Here is a 20,421-nt window from a genome sequence, read left to right on the forward strand (position 1 = left end):
AGGACTTTGGGCATGTTGAGTTTGAATTTTTTGTGGGACAAGAGAGCCCCCATGGACAGTTGGATAAAACTGTTGGTGCTGAGGGGAGAGATTCTGGCTAGAGGTAGAGATTTGAAGATTGAAGGCATGTCCATGGATGAGAACACTCAGGGAAAATGTCATGTCATGAAAAGTGAAGAAGATCAAGGAAAAACTCTGGAAAACATGGAAACTTAAGAGATAGGTAGAAGAGGAAGGCAATACTAAAGAGTAAGAAGGGAAGAGTCAGAAGGATAAAGGTAGAATATGATAATGCAGATGACAGTTGTTTCAAGAAAAAAAATTATTGTGGGTATCAAGTGTTTTGCAGAGAAGGCTGGTAAGATAAGGACTGAAAAATGTTTATTAGATTTAGCAAGAAGATTTCAGTGTGACTTTGCCATTAGTGGCATGGTAGCATCAGAAGCCATACTGCAAAGGGTAGAGGAATTAATAAGAGGTGTAAGGAATGAGAGTGTATACTGTTCTTTCAAGAATCTTGGCTGTAAGGGAAGGAGAAAAGTAGCTAGGTAGTAGTGTCTAAAGTATCTTAGTTTTTTAAGATCAGGAGATAAGTAACTTTAAATTAGAATCATTAAAAAGGTATTGTTGAAACAAAAGAGTGTAACTAATGAAAGAAGATTCCAAGGAAGTGGGATGAATGGAATTCAGAGTGATACTACTGACCTGGTATCATTTTTGCTATTTTAACAATAATTTTGGATTTTCAGTCAGTAATTAATAGTCTTCCGGTATTGGTAATTTGCCTTTGTCATTATTAGCTGAATAAGGGCTGAATTCTGACAATGACATGGAGTGACAGTAACAGACTCATGAAATAAACTTATGATTTTCCTTATGTAATAATCTCTGTATATCTCACTCAACCCATGTGTAAAGGGGAATTATGTTACCTAACATTTAGAATTGTTTTAGATCATTCTATAAATACATGTAAAGCTATTAATATTCTGCTTAACAAATAGAAATGGTTTAATAATTGCTAGCTATGACACTGAGGATTATAAAATCTACTTATACTGAGAGATGTAACAATTTTTCCTGAAGTATGGGAGAGAAGAAAAGGGGAGGGAGAGAAGGAGGTGAAGGGGGTGAGAGAGGAAGAGTCAGTCTCCTCTTTGCCCAGCTTCTCTTGGCTATTTGCATTTGACTGTCTTCGAAATTTTAATGATCAACTCCAGCACATAACAGTGGCTTTCTGAAAACTTTGGGAAATGTGTTGGGACATCTTAGGGATAGCATAGTAATGAGTTTTCAGAAGAATGAACAGGGATGCCTTCCTTGCCTGAATGATGGAGAGAAATAAAAATCAAGTCTAATTTTGCAGCTGGAAGTTTTTCTACAGTCAGTGGGCCTCTATGGAATATAAAAATGGACCAGTTCTGAGTGCCATAGTAGAGCCAGAAGAAAATTACACTGATGGTTCTATTTCCTGATCATTTCAAGATCAGGGTGAGGGTAGGTAGGGGTAGATGAGCACATAATGAAACAGTGACTTAGTATGGCTCAGAGGCCTCTTCCGCCACTCTTCTAGCAGCTGTGCCAAGTATATTTAGAATGGCAGACAGGAATGGATCCCTGGATATAAATGACTTGGAGTGAATGTAGTAGATGGGCACTACTTATAAGGAAAAGAAACTGTCAAGCATTTGGACAAGGAGATTAAATGATAAACTTAATGATAAATTATCCAAATTATAGGGTAAATGGGACAAATATTTACACTAAGCATTGAGAATTAAAGTGAATGCTGTTCTAGCAGATTGAAGTCAGAAAGCAGAGGTGAGCACACCTACCTCACAATGAGATTAATGTAGAAAGACAATCAAAAAGGCTAACAAACACCAGAGGGTCTAACATCCGAGGGCTCTAACTAATCATGTTCATGAGTATATGTCAACTCCATTCCTCTCACTGTTCTTTAGCAATTACGGAAAGTCTGGCTACTCAGCAGCAGCACTGCTATAAATTTACTGGTTATAATGCAAGAAAATAGAACATTACAAAACTGCCTTCTCATCATGGTTGTTGAAAATAAAGTTTTAAAATGGCAATGTGTTATAATGAAAAATATAGTGAAAAGCAGATTAAAGAAATGAAAAGCAAGAGGCTTGAAGGAAGCATGTGCTTCGTGCATAAAGCTCAGTTTGTCTCGTATGAGGTCAAAAAGACAAGTGTGTAGCTGGATGAACAGATGATGGGACTAGAGACGGGTTACAAAAGTGGTATTTTTGACAGAATATAAGAAAAGGATTTAGGCTTTTTTTTTTTTTTTTTTTCTTGATGACTGCCTGAGACCGTCAGAGCAAATTCTGCTGATAGAAAACACCTTTTAGGTAAGGTGACTTTTTTTTTTTTTCCTCTTCTGGAAAACGCAGCCGAAGCAGCTATTTATATTACCCAAAGCCAGTTGGTAGTCCAGGAAGGAACTGTTCGATTTAGTTGCCTTATGCTAAATGTTTTAATGCCGATAATGACCAAAATATCCTAATACTCCAAGTCTTTCAGTTTTTGTTTAGAATCTTACTTGTTTTGAATTTTAATGAAAGGTGAACATGATATATTTCTCAGCAGAATTTAAAGAACAGGCTTTTGTTCTATTGTACCCTTTTCATCTGGAATTCTGACTTTACAAATTATTACAAACAAGGTTGGCAAATAGGTTTGGGATTGGAGTGTATACATGGAAATTGGAGGAGAAATCAGAATCTTCAAGGGGTATGGAGAAGAAAGACAAACAATATGATGTAGCTCGATTTGTTAATTTAAGGCTTTGTTTGGCAGTATAGGGTGAAAAACAAAACTTCACTAAAATGTTAAGAGAATTGGTATGTATAACCCAAAACTTAAAAGAACAAAAACAAAGGCACAAACAGCTTTTCACAGTCTAACTTTCCAAAAACCACTTCAAATATAAAAGAGCCTCTACTGAGAAGAGAGACATTTCCTAGTTGGTAGAGAAAGCCAGACTAGACTCAGTAGAAATTATGAGGGGAATATCACGGTTTTGTTTCTAGAAAAACGTTCTCATAAATGAAGCTACCAGGCAGTGAAATAGTCTACCTCTAGGAGAAAATAAACTGACTGTATTTAAATGGAAGCTGAATGACCTGTGGAAGGGATTAACTGAGTAAAAAATTACACTAAATGAGCTTCAAGGTTTTCTTCTGACACATAAACTTTTGTGATTTTTATTAAGTTCTTGGATATTATCAAATGTGCTCTGATAGAATAGTAATAGAAATAGAATAGAAAAATAATAGAATAATAAAATGAAATCAGGTTTTGTTGCTTTCATGGTTTAAATGAACAAAAATTCATGTAAGTTCTTGAAAAAATTCTTTAACTTGTAGAAAGGGACTTCTGATTGGCATTAAATCACTGGCCGAAGTAGTATTAACTTTTACACTATAGTTAAATTATTTTTATGTAAAGGCAAAAATGATGGGTCCAAAATGGATCATAAATGTTTCCTTCCCAATAGACAACAAAACCAACAATAGTTAAATCCGGCCAAAGGGATACAACTTAATATCATGAACTTTAGAAAGAGGTGAGCAAAGAAAGATACTATTTTGGTATGGCATAGAGTTGTTCTTAACCCTGCCTCTATATTCCAGAAATAGAAAGGGTGAGACATCAAAATTCTTGGGATTGTCACTAATACCTCCAAATTAGCTGTAAAGTGAAATGGAGTGCTCTCTTTATCTTTTTTGACTATTCTAATATAGCATTCTGAAATGACCGCTGGAGAATAATGGGTCAAATGGAGGATGTAAACAAATGGATTACTGCATCTGAAAAGGTCAACAAAACATTTCCCCATGAATAGGACAGGCAATCAATAACAAATGAGTAAATCTTACTATATAAGTTCTTAATACTATACAGTGATTAAGTAGAGGGTTAAATTTTCTTACCTCTGAATTGCAGTAGAGAGGAGGTGAGTTTATAGAACAACACTTGGAGGCAAAGTCTGAGCGCTTGTCAACCAGCTCTTGGAGTTCTGTCTCTGTGGCATCAGGCAGTTTTCCTCTTAGCCTCTCTGCCAGTCTGAAAGGCCAATTTTATGTAAAGTTTTACTAGGTGTGTTTTATAAACATGTCTAGTGCAAAATGATAGCCACTTCAGATCTTTAGCAACAAAAAAGGAAAATATAGTTGCCCTTCTTAAGAAAACTTAATATCTGTGGAATGATTTTTAGTGCCTCAGTTTGAGATTAGAAAGTGAAACCTGTCTCTTTAGATCATGAAAGTAAACATACAAACTTGCTGAATTTGAATTCCCACCTTTCCCCTTTCATTCGCTCAGTTGCATCAATCAGCATGGATGACTTCCTCCTCTTTTCTCCCTGACCTTTCATCTTCTCTCAAGTTCTAGACTTCAGAGGCCTCAAAGAATACTTCCCTTACAGGACTTTGTCACCTTCATGTATTCTCCCTCATTTTATGTAATTTTCCCTTCAGTTTGCCTACTTCTCAACTAGTTATGCTAGAAAACACAAAAAAGGTTAGAAACCTTGTCTCTGTTTTTAGCTCTACTGTTAGCTAACTCTCTATCTCCCTTTCAAGATGGTGCTAGGATCTGAATTCTCTTGATTCTCTCCCAGTTTGATTGGGCTATGATCTTGGTAACTCTCTACCCTCATAATGGTTTATGACTCAGCCTGGTTTACGACTTTCTCCAAGAAATACTTGCCAGCCCAGTCAGTAGTGGGATTAGGAAGTAGAAGAGACCCAAGTTTATCTGGAGTTGGGATTAGTAAAATGGATACAGGGAAAGGACAAGAGGGTGAGGGGGAATAGCCTGCTTATAAAAGCGTTATTGAAAAGAGTTGGTCCCAGCTGGGAGGGAAAGCAAGTCAGACCAGAAGGAACTCACAGGATAGGGAGAAAAAGGGCATGTATGGGATTGTAAATACCTAGACTCGATCGTTTCAATCTTCTGTACTTTCAAAACTCAAAATGTCAATTTTACTGCATTAACATTTTTAATGTATTGAGATTATATAAATTATCACTCAGTTGCCCCGTGTAATCCTGGAGTTCAGAACTGTTGGCAGAGAACTTAATCTTTCATTATCTGTAACATTCTATAACGCCTCCATAATCTATTAATTGTGTAATTTCCTGATAACTGGGAAATAACCATTTTGAACTTAAGGATTTCACAGCTTTTTTTCTTTTAGAGCTTTGTTAAGGTAGACTTCATGGGGGTCACTGAAGAAGGTGTCATCCTTTTGGGATTCTTTATAAAGGTCTTTTTGTGGGGTTGTATTTGTGTTTACTTGATCTGTGTTGTTCAAAATGATTTGAAATGAATCTAAGAAATAAAGTTGAGAATGACATGATCTTCTCAACAGAGATTTTCCAGGAAGCCAGTAAAACTTTTCATTATTATGGCCTATTATTTTAGTGTTAACACTTATTTATAAAGAAATGCCTTCCTTTTTGACTTAGCACATCTAAAGTCTTCAACTCTGCTTCAAATAACAGTACTGGGCTACTATTATTGATAAATTTGGAGGAATCAGCCAGAACAAGTCCCTTACTTTTTCTTGTACTCAGTAAATGTGTTTTCTGAATAATCGGCACACAGTTGTTGTCCCTTTTCAATGAAAGAAGATAGTTCTCTCGTCAATTGAGGGCCCTGTAAGAAAACAATTATTTGTCTTGAAACACTGTTCAGGGAGATGTTAAGTCAGAACTCCATGCAAAGTATCAAGATGAGTGTTTACTATCTATATCAGATATTGGCTAACATTTTCTACATAAGACCAGATTGTAAATATTTTAAGCTTTGTAAGTCCTATACAGTCTCTGCTGTACCTACTCAACTGCCACCATGGCAAAACAGCCATAAACAATAAGTAGAGCTATACGCCAATGAAACTTTATGAACACTGATGTTGGAGTGTTATATAATTTTCATGTATAGTGAAATATTATTATTTTTAGGGCATTTAGAAATGTAAGACCATTCTTAGATCACAGACACCCGGTCAGATTTGCCCTATGAGCTGCAGTTTGCCAACCCTTGATCTATAGCAAAGTTGATAAAGAAAATGTAGCACATTGTACCTTAGCATTGAAACAGGCAGTAGAGTCTTCAGAGTGGCAGCATTCATCAAGGCTTTTCAGGGTTGGCTCAAGTATTTTACTGAGGAATACTTCTGGAATATAAGTCTTCCTACTTAGGTCAAACGTATACCTGGCATGAAAGAGAAAGGAGATAACACTCTTTAACATGGGTAGATTTGTGTAGGCATGTCATGTTTTGAAATTTGACATCTATTAAGGCAAAATACCTGCCTTCTTAATTAAAAATAAGATTTAATTAAAATTGACTCCAAATCAACAGGTTTGAAGTTAAAATCAATATTCTCATTTGAATGCAAATTATTAACAGTTGCTTTGAAGCTGCTGTAACTAGTTAATTTAACTCAAGTAAAATGCTCTATGTACTACATATAAATTTGTTTATGTATTTATATATAAACAGATCTACTTCAAATGCCTATGGAACTGTCCTTTATGCAACTATAATACAATGAACCCTATATAAAGCATCAAGTGAGTAACTTAGGTAGCTTTTCTGTGAAAGTAGTTTGTATAAATTCTTCCATTGTCTCATCTCATTGTTTATGCATTTATAAAAACAATGAGTACTTAGACAAATGTAAATTAGTTTCAATCCAAATTCAGTCTAAATCCTGCTCTCTAATACTGGGAATTGATTTTGGGGCCGGTTGACTTAATTGAGAAATATTTTTACACCTCAAGTATGCACGTATTTGTAGTTCATGCAACTCAGTATAAGCAACCAATGGTTTATTTTAGTTCTCAACTGGAGGAAAACAGATAAAGGCTTACCATTTCTTCCAATTTTAATTTCTTTGTCACTTAATGCTAGTGAATATCAATACTGTCAAATTAGATCAACCCTACTTACTGATCCAGGACTTTGGTGTTTTCTTTATCACACACATCTTTGTTTGTGGGCAACTTGACATCTGGCAGATCTGGGTTTTGGGCAGCTGGCATGAAGTAAGTGCACACAAAAATGTCCATGGGTGTTTTTTCTTGACAACAGTCCTTAAACTTAGAATTCTTTGTGGATAAGTTGTCACAGATTTTTACTGTGTATTCAGGCAGCTACAAAAGCAATTGTGAGTTTGTGCATTGTTAGTTTCCTAGTTAGTCTAATTAAAAATAAGGAAGGCTTACAAAAGTCAGTGTGAATGCTCTTTCAAGGTACATTGGTAGGACATTTGCGGAGGGCAATTTGTCAATGTGCACTAAGAGCCTTAAAGTATACGATCTGATTTCCACGAATTTACTCTCAGAAAATAATTATGGGTGAAGGGAAGATTTAGCTATAAGGCTATTAAGGGCAGCATTGCTTAACATATTAAACTGAAACAACCTAAATCCAATAAAAGGGGAATGGTTAAATAAAAAGATGGCATATCTAGGTAGATAAGTGCAGCATATGCAATACATACGTAGAGTCCCACTTAGCCATTATAAGTCAGGTTATAGAAAAACACCTATGGACACAGACAGGTATCCTTAATGAAAAAAGGCCAGGTAAAAAAGTATCTATTTCTAAAGAGGTCCACAGACACGTAGTGACTTTTATTTAAGTAACAGTTCAAATTTGTATCTACTTGAAAGGATTATATAAATGAAAGATGAGAAATTCGGATGACTATCAAATTTTAATAGACATAAAAAACATTAGACACTTTTAATAATGGTTGTAGTATTGTCTAATAGAACAGATGATGAATGAAATAAATAATTTCTATCTGTACTGTGCAATACTGAGCATTTGAAAAGTGGCTAGTGTTACCAAAGTTGAAGTTTAAACTTTAAGTTTAATTTAAACTTAACTATATATGACTAGTAGATCTGCATTGGGCTCTGTAGGTAGAGTAAGGTCTTGGGAATCAAAATCTTGTCCTTGTGTGTGGACTTTGCCACTTGCTAGTTGTATGACTTCAAATTATTAATCCTTGCTAATCTTCTGTTTCCTCATCTGTAAAATTGAGTTAACAATATATTTAAATTTCATAGGATACATATAAGGATTCATTGAGATGATGCATGTCAAAAGCAGCTTAGGAGGGGCTTGGGGCTTCCCTGGTGGCTCAGTGGTTGAGAGTCCGCCTGCCGATGCAGGGGATACGGGTTCGTGCCCCGGCCTGGGAGGATCCCACATGCCGCGAAGCGGCTGGGCCAGTGAGCCATGGCCGCTGAGCCTGTGCGTCCGGAGCCTGTGCTTCGCAGCGGGAGAGGCCACAGCGGTAAGGGGTCCATGTACCGCCAAAAAAAAAAAAAAAAAAAAAAAGGGCAGCTTAGGAGAATGCCACTCAGTATGTGGCTCATGATGATGATGATGATTTTCTTACCTCCTTAGCCATGCAGTCCTCAGAGTCAGACTCACAGCACTTGGAGAGGATTGTGGTAACACCTTCAGCCAGTGGCAAAACATCCTCCAGATTCGCAGTAGGTACTTTTTGGGCAAAGTTTATGAGATGGCTAAACAGTTAAAAATGAATTAGTAGTTTACCCATATTCTCAGTTTTTTTGGTTTCATTATGAACACAGAGTCGGGAGGAGTAATAGCATAGTTTTAATTCCTCAACGGCTGCATAGAGCACAACTGCTATGTGATGGATCCTTTGTGCAGAAGTCACTATTCAAAATTCAGTCATCCCCAATGAATCTTTTCATATTTTCAGTACTAATATAGAGCTTCTCTTCTGGCCAGATCTGCGTAGTTGAAGCATGCCTTTAAAATGTTAGATCTAACGTATAGCTGATTCACTTTGTTATACAGCAGAAACTAACACAACATTGTAAAGCAATTATACTCCAATAAAGATGTTAAAAAAATAGTGTGATAAAAAAAAATGTTAGATCTAAAATGGCAATAAAGCACTAATGTCTATTCATAAGGCCAGCGCTGTGTTTTTGTGACCCCCTCATAGTGTTTAAAAACTTTCATAAGTTCATTTAGAAACTACAGATAAAAGAAATAATGAAGACCTATAGCCCTAGACCATAGAGTTAATAAATGTTGATGTTTTGGTGTATTACCCTGAAGTATTTTATAAGGCTTACAAGGTATTTTATAAGCGATTATGCTCTGCTATACCATTCACCTATTTTCCTTTTTCACTTAATATATCAGGAATAGGTTCTATATCATTCTTTTAAAATTGCGGCAAAAAACATATAAAATTGGCCATCTTAACCATTTTTAAGTGTATAGTTCAGTAATGTTAAGTATATTTACTTTTATATAACAAATCTCTAGAAATTTATCTTGCAAAATTAAAACTCGATACCCATAAATACTACCCCCTCCCCACTGATCCACCCTCAGCCTTTGGTGAGCTTCTACCTTTTTGCTTTCTTTTTCTATGACTTTTATTACTTTAGATATTCTATATGAGTGAAATCATACAGTATTTGTCCTTTTGTGACTGCTTATTTTGCTTAGCCTAATGTCCTCAATGTTCATCCATGTTGTAGCATGTGACAGGAATTTAAAACTATATAATATGTAATATAGGTATGTATTATATGTATGTATCACACTTTATCCATTCATCTGTCAGTGGACATTTGGGTTGCTTCTACCTCTTGACTATTGTGAATAATGCTGCAATTAACATGGGTGTGCAAATATCTCCTTGAGGTTCTGCTTTGAATTTCCCTGGATATATATGCAGAAGTGAGATTGCTGGATCATATGGTGACTCTATTTTTAAATTTTTGAGAAACCTTCATACTATCTTTCACAATGGCTGTACCATTTTGCATTCCCATCAGCAGTGCACAAGGATTCCAATTTCTCCATATCCTTGCCAACACTCATTTTCTGTTCTTTTGGTAGTGGCCATCCTAATAGGTGTGAGATGATATCTCATGGTGGCTTTGATTTGTATTTCTCTTATGATTAGTGATGTTGAATATCTTTCCACTTACATATCTCTTGTTGAATCATCTATTCAATTATTTTTAATCAAGTTATTTTTTGTTGAGCTGTAGAAGTTCCTTATGCATTCTAGGTATTAAACCTTTATTAGATGACTTGCAAATATTTTCTCCCATCCCATAGATTGCCTTTTCACTTGGTTTTTTCCTTTACAGTGCAGTAGTTTAAGCTTGATGTAGTCCTATATATCTATTTTTGCTGTGACCTATGCTTTGGTGTCATTTCCAAGAGATTGCCAAATCCAACGTCCTGAAGTTTTTTTCCCTGTTTTCTTCTAGGAGTTTTATAGATTTAGATATTTAATCCATTTTGAATTAATTTTAATATATGGTGTAAGGTAAGGGTTGAACTTCATTCTTTTGCAAGTGCAAATCCAATTTTTCCAGCACTATTTGTTGAAGAGACTTTTTTCTCAATCGTGTAGTTTTGACACCCTTGTGGAAAATCATTTGGCCATATATAATAGCGTTTCTATATGAGCTCTCTATTCTTTTCCACTGGTCTCTCTATATCTTGTTATGCCCGTACCACAGTGTCTTTATTACTGTTGCTTTGTAATATGTTTTGAAATCAAAGTGTGAGATCTCCAACTTTGTTGTTCTTTTTCAAGATTGTTTTGGCTATAAGGAGTCCCTTGATATTCCATATGAATTTTAGGATTTTTTTTTTTCTGTTTCAGAAAAAAAGCCATTGGGATATTGATAGAGATTACATTGAATCTGTAGATTGCTTTGGATAGTATGGATATTTTTACAACATTAATTCTTCCAATCCATAAGCATGAAAGGTCTATTTGTAGTTTTGATTTCTTTTAGCAATACTTTGTTTTCTGTTTCAGAAAAAAAAAATGCCATTGGGATATTCATAGAGATTACATTGAATCTGTAGATTGCTTTGGATAGTATGGATATTTTTACAACATTAATTCTTCCAATCCATAAGCATGAAAGGTCTATTTGTAGTTTTGATTTCTTTTAGCAATACTTTGTTTTCATTAAATATTCTTTTAAAATACAATTATAACAAACTGTATGGCATTCTCTCATAAATGGATATACCATGATTTAAATATGCTCTATTAGGAAATATCTAAGTTTTTCATATTTAAAAAAAAAATGTGGCAGCAATGTTTTTAGCTAAATCTTTGTCCACACTCAGTGATAGTTCCTTGGAGTAAATTCCTAGACACTAATGCAAGTATAAATTTATGATTAAGATATATATGTATATTGTTATAGGGGGTTTTATACTATGAATTCCTATGCTCTGCATGCCAAATACTCTAAATGCAAGGAAAACTAAAGGGAAGTTTTAGAGAAGATGCCATTTAGTATTTCAGTAGTTCTAATGGAAGATTATTTTTAAAGGACTCATGAAAGTAGTTTCTATGCCCTTTGGGGGAACCTTAAGATCTGGTGCCAGCATGAATTCTTTCATTACCATTAGAGGAAAAAACTTGTGGATCAGAGTAAAAGGAATTAGAGACTCTAAATACTGAAGTTATAAAGCTGGCAAATCTAGATGTCTGAGGAGTTGAGGGAAGTGTAAACATAGAAACTGTCAAAATTGTGAAATTAACAATAGCCATACAAAAATCAAAGTGAAGCTTATAAACTAAGTAATTAGAATAAATTCATGAAGCTTAAGACATGTACACTATAGAGCACAAAGCTTCATATAACAAGAATTCAGGAAGTTTTTTCCCAAGAAAAACATGGGCAAAGCAAGTAACAGGTGATGAATAAAAACGATTGTTTTTGCTCGTGTGTTTGTAATACATGCTAATATGAACACTGAGGAGATAATTTCTAGTGGTCTACCAGTCTTCCCATATGAGTATATGGAAAAGGTTGATTAAAATCAAATTATGTTTTAGAAAAGTTTTGTTCCTTATTCATATTTTGTGTAGAGAAAAGAAAAAATAACTGGGCCTATTTGAGGATTATTGGAGCATAACACTATGGTTTGTATCTATTACAAACATTTTCTTAGGGAATCCTAATATTATGGATCAATAGTGCAGAAACGAACAGCTATACATGCTGATGGTGCTAAATCTTTACCTGAGCCTTGATTTCTCCTTCCCATAAGCAGAGTATTTTGAACAGATTCTATTTGACATTGTGGTGAGAAGTGATAAATGTTTAAGCTGAAGTCTCTAGAAAATAAATGAGAGAATGTCATTAGATGGTCAGGATCCATTGAAAGCAGTGTGCAGGAATGGCCAAAAAGAGACCATCTGGACTCCCTTTGATGACTAGAAAACTGAATTCTGACCAACGGAACTTTTTCCCCAGAGGTGGTTGTGTGTTTTTTCCAATTAACAAAATACGAAAGAGGCATTTTAAAAACGTTTACAGATTCCAGAATCAGAATCTTTCTAACATTATTTGAAAGGAATGGCATTAATAGAAGAAGAAGAAAAAAGAACATAACTATGTAACAAAATGACACTTACCTCTTTCAAAAAGCATACTGTTGGGTTTGGTGAGGTACAGCACGACCCTACCATGGAGAGAGAACTCTTGGTGTAACTGACTAATAGTGTCAAAGGAGCTTGTCCATAATTAATGGAATATTCATACATAAATCTGTGGGGGGAAAAATAGGATTGGTCAAAACATTTGTGGGAAACAATCTTTTTCAGAAGTATTTTGATGGAAAAAGGGTGCATGTTAGTTGATAGTTATAATATCTAAAAAGCACTAGGGATTTAGAGAAAGGGTTATAATACTAGTCACTTTTAATCAATATCTTCATTTAAAAAATCTTTTCTAAATTTCCATGTAGATTACTTGGGAGGGGTCATTTATCCCTTTATTTCTTTAGCATCTGCCATATGCATGGCCTATGGTAGCTGCTGCTTAACGTTGGTGGAAAAAATTGAAATGAAGGTAATGGAATTATCTTTCATTATCTGTTTATTCTAGACAATTGCTGTGTATAGGCTTGTTTGTTGAAATTATTTTAATTTTTGTGAGCATAAGCCACTAAGTGTCTAAAGAGACTGAGATCTTAGGCAAAATCCTCCCTGAATTTACAGGGATGGGCAAGCCAACCAACTTTTATGAAATCATGACCTTGATTTCATACTTCTAAAGCCAGTTTGAATGATGTTGCTTTTGACTTCTGTGTGTGTGTATATATATTTTTTATTATCATAATTTTTTTCCAACTTTATGATCTGAGAGTAAAGAATCAATATATAATCGGCTTTTCATGAATGTTAAACAAGAAGGTAAAAGTAATATGTCCACTAATGTAGTACAAGTGTCATGTTCACAAGTGTTTCTGGGAATGTACTGTAAGAATGAAAAAAAGCTGTTTATTTCTTATGCTCTACTGGAAATTAAATACTTTTGCACAGCAATAAAATTCTATCAGATGGAGTATCCAAGGATCCCTAACATAAGAGGAATCACAATAGCTGCTGTCAAATATTTGAACGTGTCATGTGGAGAGGGGATCCAAGTGAGTCTGCTTCAGATACTGGAACTAGGATGAGAGGGTAGGCGTTTGGGAAAGTTGACTTCATCTCCATCTGAGAAAGCTATTTGTAATAGGCACTGACAGAGATGGGATGTTGTGGGTGACAGTCAAGTTTTTGTTATTGGTAATTGTCTGGGTTGCGGTATAAGAGGTTTTTATATAGAATAGGGGGTTAGATTAGACATGTATGTTATTTTATGCCCTGAAACTTTACATATGATGAAAGCAGCTTACTTATCAGCAAACCCCTTGGGATCTTTCCTGAATGCCTCACAGATCTCATCATTTGTTGGCTCTACATAGGTAGGAAATTCTTGTGGCTGGTGCTTCAGGGCAGCCATACACAGTTTCTTTTCAAGGCCCTCTTTGGTGCAGCACTCGGCAGTTCCTGGGTGCACTGGGAATGGAGAGTCACTTTCACAGGACTTAGCAGACAATGCTGAAGTCTAGAATGAGAAAAGAAAACTCATATATGTGCAAGTTTCCAGGCTTATAGTTCTCCATTTAGTATAACATCTTAGTCTTAAATTTAAAAATTCTCATTAGTAACAAACTGGCCATGACAAGCTGCATGATTCTAGTTATAGGCTAGTACAGGGTCTTAAGTTAAGACTCAGAGTAGGACCAAAAGAGAACCTTCATTAACAAGTGAACTGTATGTGATTGCAGCTGTTAGAGGTTTGATCCTCTAGTTCAGTGTTTATCCACAGGGATATTAACATCTCTAAGGATGAGGGAGGTCATTTGAAAAAGCTCCATTGATTCTGATGTGATCTCCCATCTGTATTCTGTTCTAAATACCGCTAAGAATGGGGGCCACCCTCTTCCCTCCTTCCCTCCCTTTGTTAAATAAACAGGCTCTTAATCCTTGACTGCTTTGTCTTCAACATTGATTTGCATTCTCCTACTCAGTGGTTCTTTAGCCTGCTTTTGCATCAGTGTATAAAAATAAGAAATGCCTGGGCTGCATGACACAAATTCTGATCAGTAGGTCAAAGATGAGGCCTGAGGGTCTGTTTTTTCCCCCAGAGTCCCAAAGTTTATTCTCCTGTGCATCATGGGTTGAAGCACTGGTACAACTTAATTTACTGCTTCAACAGTGGTACATAGATACGTGTGGGCAGACGAAGCCCAGGGTAAGAGTACCACCAAAGCAGTTGTAGCAACAAAATGTTCTTTTGGGAAAGAATTTGATATCTGGAATAAAAATGTGCAATAGAAATAGTCCCATGGAAATAGAAATAAGCCCATGGAAAAAATTGGGGATTTACATGGAAAAAAGATTTTGACATCTTTACAGTTACTTTATAAGATATCTTTTGAAGATAAAACTTCTAAAGATCTTTCCTATCGATGAAGGAAAGCAAAGCAACGTGATGAATTATTTATGTAAACCAAAAGTAAACAGTGAATCTTTTCCCATTTCTTTCCCTGGCAACTTTCCTATTTTTCCTTTTTTATTACCTCCTTTCAAATAAAAAAACAAAGTTTACAAAGAAAGTAACATTTGTAGGAAAAAAAATTGCTTTGTACAGCAGGAAAAAGGTGTTATCCAAAAAATGTCAATGCTATCTCTATTCTTATGATCTGTCTCTAACAATCTTGGATGGGTTATGACCAAACATTTCTGGTCAAAGGATGGGTTAGCAGATATATAAAATAAAATGGAAATAAAAATGTGTTCTGTTTTTTTGATTGTAGTTGGTAGTTGCTTGTTTATTTTAAGATAGTGCAGAAGGTTGTTGTTAGTGGGAGAAAACGATAAAGTTCTTAGAAAGTAGATAAGGGCCAGGTAAAGAAACTAATAGGTAAGAGTCATACAATATATTCTAATCAGATCTTTGGAGCATTGTGTCTGTTGGCTAACTGCTGCAGTCTTGAGCAGGGAGACATTTGTCTGTAGAGGCCTTTATCAAGATGCAGCTAAATGTCATTTTTATTCATCCTGATGACAGTATCAGTAAATTGCTAGAAACACCTGTAGTTTCACATTTTTCAGCTGTTGTCTATATTTTGAAAACTGTCATTTCAGCGTTTTTTATTTCTGTGTGTATACTCTAAGGTAGAAAATGCAGAACTGTGTCTGTATATGTAGGGCAATTTTTGAACCCCCAAATAACTTGAAACCAACACTAAGTTTTTCCAGGGCAGTTGGTACCAGTCTTGGCATGATACAGGTATGGGTATTGGTAGGCTTCTAAGATACACAGAATATATTAGAATTATTTCGAGAGGTCCATGAATTAATAATGCACACCCCATTTTCTTATTTGAACCTTGTAGGACTAATGGGCAGAATTGGTTCACTATACCAGAATAAATTTGGTCTCTAGGATAATAGACTTCATATCTCCCTCAAACTTGGAGTAGGTGGGTTGCTGTCTAAAATTTCCCCAAGATATGATGTAAAGGCCTGTCTTGACCCCCTTCTATGGGCCAGCATAGACATGGCCAACCACACAACCCTACCCTGTTGTCATAACAGTCAGGGTCGGCCCCCTCAGCACAGCAGGCTTCTGTCAAGGAGACAACTTCATTCACAAGATGACTGATCTGTTCAAAGGTGCCACTGGGAAATTTTCTGCTGTATAGAACCATTGACCTGAGGAGAAATAGAAGTCAATGTATGCAGAATTTTTTAAAGTTTTCACATTTGCACATATTTTAACATGATATCTATTCAATTTTTTAGTGGAATATTGCACACATGTTCTTGACTAATGAAAATATGACATTGGCTTTAAAAATAAGTTTATCTAGAACAAAAACGCATCTTGTAACAGTAGAACTTGGGTTTGGGTGTTCCACCAAACCAGCCTCATGTTCTTTCCTCTCTCAAGCCTCCCTGAACCTGTCCTTTACCTTGCTGCCTTTGTTTGCCAGCATCCTAGCATGTACTGTTTGCCTTGTAATTCACCTTAGAAAACTATGCTTACTTGTTTTCTCAACTCATTAGCATACTTGTAACAAATTCTTAGACCATATTAACAATAGTTCAACTGGAATCTTTGGATGTCCTCCATTTGCCTGACATCTCTGCCCACTTTGACCCTGGGGCTCTACCCTCTTAATGGAGATCAGTTCAGTCCCTGACGCAGAATTGAAGATACCTCACACTTAGCTTCATTCAAGGTCAGGTAACCAGGAGAGTGAGCGAGTACCTCACACTTACAAAGATGTGAAGTCATCTTTTCCCAGGCTGGCGAGTTCCTTGCAGACTTTATCTTTCTCATAATCTCGACCTAGGAACCAGAAATATATATTAAAAAAGTATCTTTTCCCTTTTAAATGAATGTTGCATTAAATGTATATATACAAAGGGATCTTCCACATGATTCATCAATGGTGAAAGTAACATTTTTCTCAATACCTATATGCAATTTCACTTTTTGGTGCCTTTCTGTTTTATCACAATGGATCAAAATTTGATGGCATGCTATAAACTTTAATGAAAATAAAATAATAAGAAGAATGAACTATAGAGGGCAGACAACAGAGGCAAGAAGAACTACAATTCTGCAGCCTGTGGAAGGAAAACCACATTCACAGAAAGATAGACAAAATGAAAAGGCAGAGGACTTTGTGCCAGATGAAGGAACAAGATAAAACCCCAGAAAAACAACTGAATGAAGTGGAGATAGGCAATGTTCCAGAAAAAGAATTCAGAATAATGATAGTGAAGATGATCCAAGACCTTGGAAAAAGAATGGAGGCAAAGATCGAGAAAATGCAAGAAATGCTTAACAAAGACATAGAAGAATTAAAGAACAAACAGAGATGAACAATACAATAACTGAAATGAAAAATAAACTAGAAGGAAAAGAGAGAGAGAAAGGACCCGAGAAAATATTTGAAAAGATTATAGTTGAAAAATTCCCTAACATGGGAAAGGAAACAGTCACCCAAGTCCAGGAAGCGCAGAGAGTCCCAGGCAGGATAAACCCAAGGAGAAACATGCTGAGACCCATAGTAATCAAATTAATAAAAATTATTGAAAGCAACAAGGGAAAAATGACAAATATCTTACAAGGGAACTCCCATAAGGTTAACAGCAGATTTCTCAGCAGAAAATCTACAAGCCAGAAGGGAGTGGCATGATATGTTTAAAGTGATGAAAGGGAAGAACCTACAACCAAGATTACTCTACCTGGCAAGGATCTCATTCAAATTTGATGGAGAAATCAAAATTTTTACACACAAGCAAAAGCTAAGAGAATTCAACACCACCAAACCAGCACTACAACGAATGCTGAAGGAACTTCTCTAAGTGGGAAACACAAGAGAAGAAAAGGACCTACAAAAACAGACCCATAACAATTAAGAAAATGGTAATAGGAACATACATATTAATAATTACCTTAAATGTGAATGGATTAGATGCTCCAACCAGAAGACACAGGTTTGCTGATTGGATACAAAAACATAGACCCATATATACGCTGTCTACAAGAGACCCACTTCAGACCTAGGGACACCCACAGACTAAAAGTGAGGGGATGGAAAAAGATATTCCATGCAAATGGAAATCAAAAGAAAGCTGGAGTAGCAATACTCATATCAGATGAAATAGGCTTTAAAATAAAGACTATTACAAGAGAAAAGAAAGGACACTACATAATCAAGGGATCAATATAAGAAGAAGATATAAGAATTATAAATATATATGCACCCAACATAGCACCTCAATACATAAGGCAACTGCTAACAGCTATAAAAGGAAATTGACAGTAACACAGTAATAGTGGGGGACTTTAACACCTCACCCCAATGGACAGATCGTCCAGACAGAAAGTTAATAAGGAAACACAAGCTTTAAATGACACAATAGACTGGATAGAGTTAATTGATATTTATAGGACATTCCATCCAAAAACAGCAGATTACAGTTCGCAAGTGCACATGGAACATTCTCCAGGATAGATCTCATTTTGGGTCACAAATCAAGCCTTGGTAAATTTAAGAAAATTGATATCATATCAAGCATCTTTTCTGACCACAATGCTATGAGATTAGAAATCAACTACAGGGAAAAAAATGTAAAAAACACAAATACATGGAGGCTAGACAATACATTACTAACTAACCAAGAGATCCCGAAGAAATCAAAGAAGAAATCAAAAAATACCTAGAGACAAATTACAATGAAAACACAACAATCCAAAAGCCCTGTGATGCAGCAAAAGCAGTTCTAAGAGGTAAGTTTAGAGCAATAGAAGCCTACCTCAAGAAACAAAATCTCAAACCATCTAACGTTACACCTCAAGGAACTAGAGAAAGAAGAATAAACAAAACCTAAAATTAGCAGAAGGAAAGAAATCATAAAGATCAGAGCAGAAATAAATGAAATAGAAGCAAAGAAAACAATAGCAAAGATCAATAAAACTAAAAGCTGATTTTTTGAAGGTAAACAAAATTGATAAACCTTTAGCTAGACTCATCAAGAAAAAGAGGGAGAAGACTCAAATCAACAAAATTAGTAATGAAAAAGGAGAAGTTGCAATGGATACCACAGAAATACAAAACATCCTAAGAGACTGCTAAATGCAACTCTATGCCAATAAAATGGACAACCTGGAAGAAATGAACAAATTCTTAGGTATAAACTTCCAAGACTGAACCAGGAAGAAATAGAAAATATGAACAGACCAATCACAAGTAATGAAATTGAAACTGTGATTAAAAATCCTCCAACAAACAAAAGTCTAGGACCAGATGGCTTCACAGGCGAATTCTGTCAAACATTTGGAGACAAGGATTCTTCAATGTACACAAATTAATCAATGTGATACACCACATTAACAAATTGAAGAAAAACCATATGATCATCTCAATAGATGCAGCAAAAGATTTTGACAAAATTCAACACCCATTTATGATAACTCTCCAGAGAGTGGGCATAGAAGGAACCTACCTCAACATAATAAAGGCCATATATGAGAAACTCACAGCAAACATCATTCTCAATGGTGAAAAACTGAAAACATTTCCTCTAAGATCAGGAACAAGACAAGGATGTCTGCTCTCACCACTATAATTCAACATAGTTTTGGAACTCCTAGCCATGGCAATCAGAGAAGAAAAAGAAAGAAAACGAATACAAATTGGAAAAGAAGTAAAACATCACTGTTTGCAGATGATGTGATACTATACATAGAGCATCCTAAAGATGCCACCAGAAAACAATTAGAGCTAATCAATGAATTTGGTAAAGTTGCAGGATACAAAATTAATGCACAGAAATCTCTTGCATTCTTGTACACTAACAATGAAAGATCAGAAAGAGAAATTAAGGAAACACTCCCATTCACAATTGCAACACAAAGAATAAAATATCTAGGAATAAACCTATCTAAGGAGACAAAAGACCTGTACACAGAAAAGACCTGTATGCAGAAAACTATAAGACACTAATGAAAGAAATTAAAGATGATACCAACAGATGGAGAGATATACCATGTTCTTGGCTTGGAAGAATCAACGTTAGAGGAAAACATAGGAAGAACACTCTTTGACATAAATCACAGCATCTTTTTTGATCCACCTCCTAGAGTAATGGAAATAAAAACAAAAATAAACAAATGGGACCTAATGAAACTTAAAAGCTTTTGCACAGCAGAGGAAAACATAAGGCGAGAAGACAGCCCTCTGAATGGGAGGAAATATTTGCAAACGAATCAATGGACAAAGGATTGATCTCCAAAATATATAAACAGCTTATGCGCTCAATATTAAAAAAACAACCTGATCCAAAAATGGGCAGAAGACCTAAATAGACATTTCTCCAAAGAAGACATACAGATGGCCAAGAAGCACATGAAAAGCTGCTCAACATCACTAATTATTAGAGAAATGCAAATCAAAACTACAGTGAGGTATCACCTCACA

At 35.5% G+C, this 20,421-nt stretch overlaps 1 protein-coding gene across 1 annotated transcript in view; it reads right to left on the minus strand.

Moving 5' to 3' along the window:
• GC (GC vitamin D binding protein) overlaps positions 1 to 20,421 on the minus strand; it is a 38,031-nt gene that overhangs the window by 5,041 nt on the left and 12,569 nt on the right. The window contains exons 2-11 of the mRNA XM_007110809.2: positions 16,709 to 16,778; positions 16,006 to 16,138; positions 13,771 to 13,982; positions 12,506 to 12,638; positions 12,111 to 12,205; positions 8,453 to 8,582; positions 6,991 to 7,193; positions 6,120 to 6,249; positions 5,591 to 5,688; positions 3,960 to 4,092 (exon numbers count right to left, since the gene is read on the minus strand). Of these exons, the coding sequence (XP_007110871.2) occupies positions 3,960 to 4,092; positions 5,591 to 5,688; positions 6,120 to 6,249; positions 6,991 to 7,193; positions 8,453 to 8,582; positions 12,111 to 12,205; positions 12,506 to 12,638; positions 13,771 to 13,982; positions 16,006 to 16,138; positions 16,709 to 16,778 (1,337 nt within the window). The remainder of the gene's footprint in view (positions 1 to 3,959; positions 4,093 to 5,590; positions 5,689 to 6,119; positions 6,250 to 6,990; positions 7,194 to 8,452; positions 8,583 to 12,110; positions 12,206 to 12,505; positions 12,639 to 13,770; positions 13,983 to 16,005; positions 16,139 to 16,708; positions 16,779 to 20,421) is intronic.

This window comes from Physeter macrocephalus, chromosome 7 (assembly GCF_002837175.3).
Source record: "Physeter macrocephalus isolate SW-GA chromosome 7, ASM283717v5, whole genome shotgun sequence".
Lineage (NCBI taxonomy): Eukaryota > Metazoa > Chordata > Mammalia > Artiodactyla > Physeteridae > Physeter > Physeter macrocephalus.